Source organism: Seriola dumerili, unplaced genomic scaffold, assembly GCF_002260705.1.
Source record: "Seriola dumerili isolate Sdu_G_001 unplaced genomic scaffold, Sdu_1.0 BDQW01000177.1, whole genome shotgun sequence".
NCBI lineage: Eukaryota > Metazoa > Chordata > Actinopteri > Carangiformes > Carangidae > Seriola > Seriola dumerili.
The window spans coordinates 1426099-1438606 of NW_019174432.1; the positions used below are offsets into that span (position 1 = coordinate 1426099).

A 12508-nucleotide genomic window follows, 5' to 3' on the forward strand; every position below is an offset into this window, starting at 1 on the left:
AATAAGGTTTAATGCGCACTCGACAGAGGCGACTACATCTGTCCTGGTTATTTGACTTTGACACAAACCTGGTTGTCCAAAACCAGGTCAGATCACTGCTACTGCATTGCAGGTGAATTTCAACCACACACACGTACGCACACACGTACGCACACACACACGCACACACCTGCATATACGCACGCAAGCGCAACTGCTCTCTATCGTGATAAATTACAAGGCCATAGAGCAACCTCTGGCATCCCCGTGTCCAGAGATCACTGCCAATAAACAAGCTCTGTGATTGGCTGGAGCCCCTTGCCCAACAGACCTGCCCTACATTTCCTGTTGACATGTGTTGGATTGGCGTTAAGCGTTTGGCGGCTCCTGAAGGGGACGGGGTGAGGTGGGCTGGTTGGAAGATGTTGCACACGGAGGAGAAAGCTGTGCTGTGTGTCGAGATGTTATAATATGTGCAGTCGTCTGTATCCAGGCTACAACTGCGTTTATTCAAACTCATAAATGCCTGTGTGTTTAACAGCGTAACCAAGCGGTATTTTGTGACTTTAGACTCAGTGAATCATGACGGCTTCAAGTATTTAGACCACGATAAAGAAGAAATCCTTAGTCTCTTCTCATTGTGACTGTAATAGATTCACTGTCCGGATGACTGACTGCATCACAGCCTCAGCTCCTGTGCTACGGCTGTCTGACTATCTGTATGAGTGTGTGTGTGTGTGTGTGTGTGTGTGTGTGTGTCAGGGAGAAGAGAGAGAGTCAGATGAGAGTCCCGTGCTAAAGGCATGTAGGCGTACAGGCGCATGGCCCTCAGCTGCCAAGTGCCTGGGGTGCCTTCTCTCACATGACCCCTCCCTCCTCTCGGCTACCATCTCCATCTGCCGGCCCTAAACAAACGCTCCTCTTAAATTCCTGCGACCAGGGCTCTGAGCTCACCGACCTTACCTGCTGACTGAGAGATGTTACAACAACAAAACGACCTAAACCACTAAATCCCACGTTCTAAAGTGGAGTGCAGCAAGTCCATCGTGGCTGCCATCAAACCCGGGCTGCAGCGGCCTATGTCAGATAGGTCATGGAGCTATAAATAGGACCTGGAGTAGGAGTAGTATGCAGCAGCTCTGCCGGCTCTGCTGTTTCATAGAACATGGTTCATCCATTAGTAAGGAGCGCAGCACAAGCCTCACGCACCACCAAGTCAGGTCAGATCAGTCCTCCTATCAAATGTTGAAGCAGGGAGATTAAACTGTGCCTCTGAAATATGGTGGAAAGAAGCAAGCAGCTGCAATCCCTGATAAAGCAGCTGGAGTGAAATGTATAGGTCCAACGATAGCACGTCGTACGGGTGAATTATTTATTGTGTGTGTGTGTGTGTGTGTGTGTGTGTGTTGCTTTGGGTCTCATTAAGCCACTCACTTGGATTAAGTGTTAACCTCCTGCTAATAGCAGCAGGATAATCTAGGATGGGTTTAATCTCATTAAAAGATGCTCACTGCACTGACATTCAGTCGAAATACAACAAGAGTGACAAACCTGCTGCCAAAGACAATAGGACGCAGCCTTCAAATAACAAAGTAGGTTTAACAAATGCTTGTTTGCCGTCTCGTTTTTTTTTTTTTTTTTTAAACTCTATTTCTTTGTTTTGATATAAAGAAAAATTCTGATATAAGATCCTACTATCTATCTATCTATCTATCAAGCAGGACTCCTATAGCAACTCCTGGCTTACGGCAACTCTTAAGGGACATACTACCTCAAATATCGAAACTACGGTCTGTTAGAGTCAATACATACAGGTATGTCAGAGACAAAGTACAAAGTGTGGGATCATTTCACACGACCACAAACTCAAACGACACCTGTCATTTGGAACATGTAAGTAGCCCGACTTCAGCCACTTATTAGCCACTAACCATTTTCTGAAGTCCCGACAAAATATATATTAAACTAGGGCTGCACGATATGCAAAAAAAAACAAAACAAAGAAAACATACTGCGATTATTTTGGCAGATATTGAGTTTGCATTTTGAAATCTGAACATGACAAAAATATTCAACAAACATCTACATGACTGAAAAACAGAAGCAGATTTGTTTTTTCTGAAACAAATGTGAAGGTAGCAGAATTCATTTTTGTCTAATGTCTGCTGCAGCTGGAGATAGTCTGCTGAAACACAATGCTAAAAGTGCATTACAACATCACCTAATTTATTTATTAACACTACACCGTTTCCAAGCGTCTGCTCTACCTCCGACCTGAACATTACGGTCTAACATTTTACCCAACTGAGCAACATCTCAGCTGTGTTCCACATTCAGTGCTGATGTTATAATAATCATCCAGTAAGAAAGTATTTCCCGCACACAAACAGGTGTGTGATACAGACAAATCATGTGCTTCTAATTGAGAGCAACACTCATGAGAGACAAACAGATATGACCAGACATTCTGGGCTGATGCCCTCTGCTAACGCCTGTTAAAATGCCTGTTCCACCACACTCAACATTTTCACACACAAGCAGCGTTTATGTGTGTGTGTGTGTGTGTGTGTGTGTGTGAGGGCAGGGTAACAGTCAAGTGTCAGTGTGGTGCCACCTGGCAGGGCCTCGGCAGTGGGTCTCCAGTTACGGGGCTGCAGGGGCAGCAGGAGATTTACACGGGGCAAGTGGTGGTGTGAAGAGCCACAGCGACCACTCTGGTGCCGGATTGGTCCTCATGGTCGTGGCATTTAGCCTTGGCTTTGGCTTAAACCGTTACTGGCTGCATCGCTCGTGACACTAATTAAGGTGCTTAAAAGATCTTCTTTTTTTTTTCTTTAGTAAAAGAACATTAAAACATTATTACATTTCATTATTACATAGTTAAACATTATATTTCATTTGAAGCACTAACTGACACTTTCATCCAGTTATTAAAGGCGTGGCAGTGGAAGGAGCTTAACTTCTCAAAGCAATCGATGCTAAACAACTTAAAGCTAAGAGCCTTCATGCTTTTACAATATTCCCCTCCCAATTAAACGATCATCTATTGGCAAAATGCCAGGAAAAGCAATGGAGAGGAACCTTTGCTGCAGTGCTTGAGTGGTACTCAAGAGGACGAATTCTGTCCACCGCATAATGTGGGAGAAATTAAACATTTCATTTTACTGACTTTAATATGATGAACTGGAAATAATTATTTATAACAAATGACTTCCATTTTTCATCATTGATTCATCTGTTAATGGTAATTATTTTCTCAATCAATCGTTTATGTAATGTCCTGAAAAAATGCCACTGCTACATATACTTTTTTTTGGCGTTTTTACTTTAAAATTGCTTCTTTTTTTGAGTTTTTTTTTTTTTTTATAATAACTGATTGTCAAAACTGTTGCAGATTATTTTGCAGTTAATTTACAAACTGTTTCAGCTCCAGATGTTCATGCAGGTCCTAACGTGATACAGGTTGTCCATCTATCAAACCGACATCTGTACTTTGAAATTCTATAAATTTTCTTGCATATAATTTTTTTGCTGACTATGTTTTCTCAAACTCTGGACTGAACTGGACCCTGTACTCGGGGTGTTATGATAAACCAGTGCTGACGATAGCCGCGATATTTAAAAAAAAAAAAATAAAAAAAAATCAAATTCTGATATTGTGTTGACATGACAGCCCCACCCTCTACGCTGCAGTGCGTTGTAATCGCGCCACTAAATGAAACTCAAAGTGCGCTCCCTCTTTGAGGTCAACATTTCCACTTTTATGTGACAAGCTGTTCTGTTGTCTCATAAAATCCTGCGCAGCACCATCTGAGAGGGTGACTGCTGCAAGATGCTTCTTAAATAATTATCTGCACTGTCGGTGGGGGCGTGACCACTGGGACAGAGAAACTATGAACAAATTAGACTGTCTTGTAGGGTTACACATTGTCTTTTTAGTAGCTTCTATTAAGTCACAACAGAGAAATACAGATATTGTGTTTTTCTTTGAGGCCCCACTTTACAAATCCACCAGGTGCATGTTGCGTTGGTGATGAAAAAATCCAGAAATATGGCTGTGCTTACCTCTTGCGGATAACTTTTTGGTGTTGATTATTTTGGCGGCATACTCCTGTCCTGTACACAGCTTAACACATCTGCGCACCACTGAAAAGGCTCCCCTGTAAAACACGGAGAAGACATCTGTTAAGCTTGCTATGAATGGATTGCTGTAAGTGGACAACTCTGTAACTCACACACCATTTTTCATCATCGTTTATTGGAAAGGTATCATCAGCACACCTGCAACTTCCTGATGAATGGCACAGAAAGAGTGGCGCGGGTCCTCGGCTAGCTTAATGACTACGGCTAAGATTTTTGCTGAGAACATTTTCTGCAATGGCAGCATTTTTCCAGGCTCACATTTTAACTGTAACTGGCCACATTAGGAGACTACGCTGCCAGGATTTGTCTGCTTAATAGGCTCCCATGAGGTTCCCCGTACACAGTCAGCATATTCTAAATAACACGCACACACGTGTGGCGTGTGAGCAACAGCGCTAAAATGGGCTCTTACACACAAACGCAGCATTAGTGAATTGGTCATATACTTTGAAAAGTCCTGACATGACGCACAAACACTCACACCAGTCTCAAAAACAAAGCATCGCTTCATCCAGACTTTGCTCTGTGTTCCCAGAGTCCATTTTTGCCGTTGCTGCTTTGAGGCTCCACAAATTTTAACCCATAATTGAATTAAAATTGTGGCAGGAAACACTGAACATCTGGATGTGTTTGGTCATTAAAAGGTCACATTTCCACCATACTTCATACTGACTTTTAAATTCTTTACACTGTGTTTAAAGCACTTCATAGTCTTGCATCACCCTACTTTTCTGATATTTTTCCAATCTATGAAGCAGGACGACTAATCGGGTTTCTTTTTTATGATTTTATTTGTCAGTCTTTTATATATTTTATCTAGTTTAATTTTATTTATATTCCAATTATCATTATTTTTTAATCAAGCTAATTCATTTTCTGTTATTGTTAGTCTAAAATTGCTTTAATGTTTACATTTGAACTGTCTTATCATCATTATTCCACTAACCTGTACAGAAGGTGATTTACCGATAAAGTTTGATTGATCGACTGTACAAAAATATCAATATCTCCCTGGCAGCAGACCAACAGCAAACCTGGCATCAGAGCCGCTTCAGCCAGATCTGCCCCCAGTCTTGCTGCGAGTGTTGACAGTGGGAGGTTGACTGGTGCCACTGGTCTGCCTCCACACTGAGACAGTTACAGATAACCAACAAGGTCAGGGTCAAAGGTGAAAGTTGTGAGACCCTGCAGACGCTCAGGGAGATGACTTTGATGTGGAGACACAAACCTCCTGCAGAATTCACAGGGAATTTCAATACTGTTTCAGCATCAGATAAAAACCATAACAAGCAGAGGTGAGTATGAACCCCTCGTCCGCTCTCACTGTCACGTCTTCTCTGGTTCGTCTAGCGGCAAAGAATCAACATGTTTGCAAAGTGCTTTTCTTTAGCGACCACGTGCGCTGCGGCGAAATACGACCCCAAAAGCAAAAAAAAAAACACAGTCAGTATGAGCACTGCATGGGCGGCGACACCAGCCACACGCACACAAACAAACGCATATGTTACTGACACCAAACGCCACAGCTGTGCCTGGAAAGTTCACACTCTGTGAGGTAAGTGTCTCATCGCTGGGGCTAAATATGCTTTAACACACATACGCAGTTAAATAAGGTAACCGGTCGTGAATCATTGCGTTTTGGTTTGACACCCAGAAAGTGGACATCAGGAGATTTAAACGGACCCCGCATTATTTTTGAAAAGAAAATCAGTGCCCTCAACAGTCAAGGGTTTTGTAACCGGATAACTCTGGTGTGCTGTTACAGCCTCACAAGGTGCCGGAGATGTGGAGGAATTACGTACTGCAGGATGTGAAAATTTATACCCCTAAGCTTCAATCAGTCTAAATGAGACACGCAGGGTGATATAAGAAAAGAATATGTCTTTTAGAAGATCTATTTGCTGTTACAGATTTCTTTATAGCAGCTGTGTGACAGACTTCTGAGAGCTGCCCTTCCAATGTGTTAACTGTGACGTTCAAGGCTGTGTGACTGTTCATATTATTCATCTTCACATGTTCATATTGTTCCTAGACATGAAACTCCTGCATGGTTTGCTGGATATGTGTCATATAATTCAATTCAAATTAATTTTTTCTAATTTTTGAGACCTGCATTATTTAAGTATAAGAAAAAATAAACTGATATTTTTAATTACTGTATTTATGATATGGAAAAAAATGCATTCTCAAACTAATATCTGATGCCACAGAACACCGAATCCTAAATACAAAGAACATTTTAGGTGGCAAATATGGAAGGTTACATATAAAAATATATTAAATCTTTTCATTTTAAAAGGTCCCATATTGTATAAAGGTAGATTTCCATGTGTTGTTTGATTATTGATCAGGTCTAGGTTCTACATCAATACTGTGAAAGTATCAAAGTACTCAGTCAACAGAGAAATGCACACAGCCTGTATTCAGAAACTGAGCCTTAAAACGAGCCGTCAGGACTTCTGTAACTTTGTGATGTCACAACAAGGTAGTCACCACTCTCAGCCATGCCCCCAAGCCCCCAAACCCCACCCACCTGGACCCACCATCCAGCCTTTCAGAATTCGTTTTCTCTGAGTGTTTACCTGAAATCTGCTTTATTGTTATTTGATCCGTCAGAAAACAGTCAGCCAATCAGAGGAGAGGCTCAGAGCCTCCTCTCTTCTGATTGGCTCACCGACCTGTTGTTACTAGAGCTCCAGAGAGAAGCCTGAGAGAGGAGATGTAAAACTACACTGGAGATGGATTTTGTACTTAAAGCCACAAATATATCTTCTTATGGAGCAACACTTGAAATAAAACACAGGAAAAGTGTAAAATCTGGAGCTTCAAAGGACATTTCAGCCCATCCTGTGGTGTGTGTAGGAAAGTAAAGCAGACATGATTCTACAAAGAGAAAAGGCACAATGATTAAATGTCACAAGCCCTGCTCAGAAAGTGACACCAGTGGAGAGCGAGCGGACAACGATTAGCTCTCCTCAGATGTTGGGTTAGTATTACAAAGTTACAGAGAGCGTTATCATGAGGATGCCTCGCCATCCGCACCTGCGCTCTTTCCTCCGAGCTTTATGAGACTGTGTGAATAATGAGACTGGTCTGTGAAAGAGATTTTGCAGCGCGGGCGTGCAGATTAGTCTCCCTCACACAGACAGCTTCAAAGCCCGCACTTTTGACTGGAGAGTATTGTGTCGAAGCTAAAGATGCATCTAAACACAGCGAGGCCCACACATCTGATCTGTTGCATTCTTCTTCTTTTTTTAATCAAAAACCAAGACCGGAGAATGAAGTCTCCCTGGCTTTGGGATATATTGGAGTTACGCAAGCAAAACCTTCCCTGCTAACAATATTTATTACTTATGGGATGTAAGGAGAATGTCGGGGGTGCAGCGTTGTAAATTAGTCTGATCCCTGCGTCTCCTGTAGCAGCCAGTTTGGCAGACGACCAAACATTTATGGTCGACCACGACCTGATCTATCACATTGGGCTTTTCTTTTCTTTTTTTTTTTAGATATCCGATTGAAGGAATATCCCACCAAAAAACAAATGTTTTGAGTTTCAAACACTCAGCTCCTGTAGGTCTCTGAGGAACGTGTAGCTTTGCTCTCTTACTTTCACAGCTCTGGTTCACAGCTACAGTTACAGTGAAATCAAATGGTGACCCAGTTCTGAGATGAAAAAACATTCATATAAACTCCTCAATTCATTACTGCCTAAATCACCTCTCTGCTATGCAAACAATGCATGTTCTCCGCAGTGTGCCCACATAACACTAAACACACAGCTTCGCTCTGTTGCTGGGGCAGTCAGCTGTTTGTTGCTCATAACCACTGCAAGCAAACACAGTTGATTACAACTAGTTAACCTTTACCAAGCTCACCACAGTTACTGTCTTCTATACATCAAGAATATATATATATATAATATATAAAATATAGGCTTTTGGTGAAGCATTTCTTCTATAAATCCAATAAAACTTCATTTTCTCTAGATGTATTTATTAATTTAATATCCAGTTTTGTGAGTTTACCAGCGCTAGACTTTAAAACAACATAATTAGTAAATGCTTGCACAAAATGTTTTCTATTGAGAGCTTTGACCCGACAATAAATCAAGCACGAAAAATGTAGGCATTCTGGGAAACACAGCAGACGTAGTAAAGACAGGATGAACTTGTTGGCGTCCTGGCAAAAGCCCATTCATCAGTGTGTGGTTAAAAAGTCAGATGAAAACAAAACATGCGAAGGAAAACACAAGCCTCAAAAGATATTCAATGCTTAATACATGATCTTCATCACAGCTATTCATTGATCCACAATCAGGCTCTAACATATTAGTTATTCATAAGGCACTGTTGTTGTTTTTAAGTGTTTGGCTTATCGATCTTAAATTTACAGGATTAATATACAGTGGGGTCTAAAAGTCGAAAACTGCTTTCCCATTCACTTCAATAGGAAACTGGTCTCAGACTTTTGGACCCCACTGTACTTTGCAAACCTTTGTTCCACGAAACTCACACACAGCATGTTCTGCAGACTGTACTGAAAACGTTTCTGTGGTTCTGATTGCACCTATCGTCCCAGTGGTGGATGACTAAACGGCATGGGGCCAATCAAGCTATCAGTAAGTAACCAGTGATATGCATGATAATCAAACAACACTGGCGTGATGCATGACACTCTGCGGCAGTGATGTAAACAACGTACGCCTGATGAGGAGTGATTTCTCAATCCTTCCCCCTTCACTCCTCCGCCCTGTCCCAGTGACAGACTAACTATGATGTTGCAGTATAGAGACCGGAGTGACTTTGGTGACCTGTAAACTCACTATAATTATCCTATAGATTTTGTGTAGGGCTCAAACATGAACTTAGTTTGTCCGCATGGTGAGTTTAATTTAATGATATCGTGGCATTTCTCTCTCCTACGTCACTACACCAGCAGTGGTATAATTACAGATGTTTAAACACAATGATGCTAAAACTAAAATTAATAGTCAAAATCATATTTTGTTGGTGCATTTGTACATCGTCCTTTAAATTATGATGGATATGGTTCTTGTTTGGGAGAAGCTGCGTCTCTTTCGAGTCAGTGGTTTCTCTCTAACTAAAGAAATGTGTGCATGAACTGTTAATACAGCTTTCTGAACAGAGGTGGACTGTTTTTTCTGGCGCCAGTGCAGAGCGTCTTATCTTGTGTTATCTGCCACCACTGTGCTGCAAAAGAGCACATAATGTGCAATAAAGTTGTGAAACTTTTTGTATTTGTACAAAATGTGTACATGCACATGACTTTAATTCAGAATTTTAAATGGAGGCTATAGAGAAAAAATGAGGTCAAAGGCAAATGAGGATTTGAAAAAAAAACAACAAACAAACACAAAAAGATCAAATTGTATAATTTAATTTTAAGACCTCAATAATGAGTTTGTTCTCTAGCTTTGCAGATGACAGTAATTCACACTGATCATAACCACGCAGAAACTGCCACGTGTGCATCCATTAAAATACTTAATTTTCATGCACATCCACGGTATTCACCTGATCTGAAGATTAATGAATCCCTCCTCTCTATAAAAACATACTCGGAATAAAAGATACTTCTTTTTTTGTCTTTTACTTTTTTTTTATCTGTGGTTCAAATAGCTGCACCACAAGACATTTCTGACTGTATTTGAACCAGAAACACATCGTATAAGCGCAAATACTTTTGTATTTTACTTCAGTTTTTGCTGAAGATCTGGAAACAAACATGTACCAATATTCTGAGTTAGAGAGAGAGAGAGAGAGAGGGAGAGAGAGAGACATGGACTTGTAGAAAGAGAGAGAGAGAGGGAGCAGCGTATTTTGAGAGCTGTCATCCCGAAAAAGCAACAAACACACACACCATCAACGCGCGCACGCGCGCACACACACACACACACACATGCATACACACACATCACTGCTGGCCTGCAGAGTCGCTCTGCTCAGTTCTGCACTGCATGGAAACCCAGCCTTCCTACAGATAAGACACACAGACACACAGACACACACACAGACACACAGACACACACACACACACACACCACAGACTAGCAACACAACACCGATACAAATACATTAAAACAACCACTGATACTCACTTCCCCAGCTCCTCGTATAGCTGGTATTCGTCTGTGAATCGCGTACAGGTTGTCGTGGCCATGTCTCTACCCCTGTCTCTTCTCCTTATTCAGCTCGGAAAGAAAATTAAAAAAGAAAAATGTCGCTTATTTTGTGCTAATTTTGCGTTTTAAAAAGTACGGGTCCGCCCAGCAGCTTCACGGCCGTTGGAGCGGTGAAATGCCTTCAAGCAAGGCGCTGAAAGTGACGGAGGGTGAGGTGTAGAAAGACGAAGCTCCCGGCGTGGGTGTCCTCTCTCTGCCTGTCTCTCCACTATCTGACAGCTACCGCGCTCAACCGACCCGTAAACAAGCTATATGACCTGAGTGAAGCCACTTCCTGCTGCGATTTTCACAATAAAACGCAGCTTTTTGTATCGCGTTCTTGATTATCTTGAATTCTTTTTATAAAGCTTGTAGTCTCTATAAATGATGCTGTGGAATTGATTTTATCAATAAGTAAATTGAAATGGAGCCCCTGAAACCACAAATAAACTTTTTTATTTAATCTGGAACACACAATAATAGTATGTGTGAATAGTTTGTGTCTTTTAGCTTTTTTTTTTTTGCATTTTACTGTACTCGATTTAAGTCTCTTTGTGGTTGTTTTGAACTCTTTTAATTGACTTTCCGACAAGGAATGATAATAATCACTTCAAATAGATCGAGGCTCTGCCCTGTGTCCAATAGGCCCATTCATCAATCCATCCATGATGTGATTATCTTGTGTGCACAATACTAAAAAGAAGAAAAATCCTTCTGTGACAGATCCAGAAACAGCCATCAGACAATAGGTATCATACGAAAATGTGAAGTTCTCTTAATGATGACTTGCTGTAACTTTTTTTTTTTTTTTTAATAGAGGTGATCTAAAAGATACAAGCTCTCCATCCAGACTCCACACAAGTGGGTTTAAAATTTACCCAGAAATCTGACAACATGGCCTGACTGTTTTAAGCATACAGTTTCTCTTAAATTAGCATGCTGCACTTTCATAGCTTTTATCCACCTGGGACAAATTTAGTTACATGTTTTCTGTAACCAAATAGCCTCAACTTGGTTAGATGAAATATAAAATATTACATTAATAAAAATCTAATAATAATTAAAAATAATAATAATAAATTGCTAAAAGATGTTTATAAACTTATGGACTTTGATTTGATTGGACACATATCGATAAAAAACATGAATATTTGACAAATATATATTTAATTTTTTTAAATACATTTTTAAAGTGACAAACATGCAATATATTTTGAAGGCCATACATCACCCATTTTCCGGTGTAGTACTGCGAAGTTCCTCTACCTTGACAGTCCGTTTGATTTGGATGCAGCCTCGGCGCTTAGCGGCAGCGGAGTCCCTGCTCTCTGCCGCCCTCTGGTGGACGAAGTGCGCAGCGGCAAAGCGCGGCAACGTGATCGAACACACCCCCCTCCTGCACGGTGCGTATCTCCAAATAGGGGCAAATATGAGAGAGCTGGTTTGTGCCTTCAAAACGTGCCGCCACGTGTGTAAAGTGAATGCGTGTGTTTATCTGCAGTCGAGCTGCACGAGGTGACATGTTTCACAGTTTCGTCCACGAATCATCACAGAGAGAATCATCACATTAACCCTGCGGTTAATTTTAGAAAGACATAATTCAGACAACACAGCAACAGCCTGGGTGCGTTGGGCTGCGGAGATAGCTCTGTAGACAATACCGTAAAACGTAACTAAGGATATTAAAGAAGCAGGTCACCATAGCAACATGTTGGCTGCAAAGCATTTGGCTTGCATTGCATGATAAATATCTAATTGCATGTTGTGCACTGCAAAGTTTCAAATGTAGGAGACATGGCATGATGCAAAATTGCCCATATTTGATTTTAGAAATATGTCCTGGGTCCAGATTCCCCTCCTACAGAACCCCATCCTGCTAGGAAAATAGTTGACTAGCCACCAATTCATTCATCAGGCTCATTTTCTTGTTCTTTGGCAAAGTTTAATCTTGCAATTTTGTGCTGTTTTGTGAGCAATGTTTTTTTTCTTTGATGCCATCCATAGAGGTTTTCACTGAAACACTAATTTCCACAGTGGCATTATTTTTCAAAAGGCCAGCCGCTGCGCCCTTCTGTTATTGGTAGTACAGCTCTACCTACACCTCCTAAACCTCTGCTGCAGCTGTGTTTTCTGCTCATGTTTAGTAGCCCACTGATGCTCTTGTACGCTCTCCCATCTTTATAAAGTCTCATAATCAGGTTTCTT

General features: G+C 41.1%; 1 protein-coding gene across 1 annotated transcript in view; it reads right to left on the minus strand.

The window, feature by feature from the left end:
* Nucleotides 1-10511, minus strand: part of LOC111227336 (calcium/calmodulin-dependent protein kinase type II subunit beta-like) — a 70872-nt gene extending 60361 nt beyond the window's left edge. Inside the window, exons 1-2 of the mRNA XM_022752776.1 lie at nt 10241-10511; nt 4045-4139 (exon numbers count right to left, since the gene is read on the minus strand). Of these exons, the coding sequence (XP_022608497.1) occupies nt 4045-4139; nt 10241-10302 (157 nt within the window). The 5' untranslated portion in view covers nt 10303-10511. The remainder of the gene's footprint in view (nt 1-4044; nt 4140-10240) is intronic.
* Between the last annotated feature and the right edge of the window lie 1997 nt (nt 10512-12508).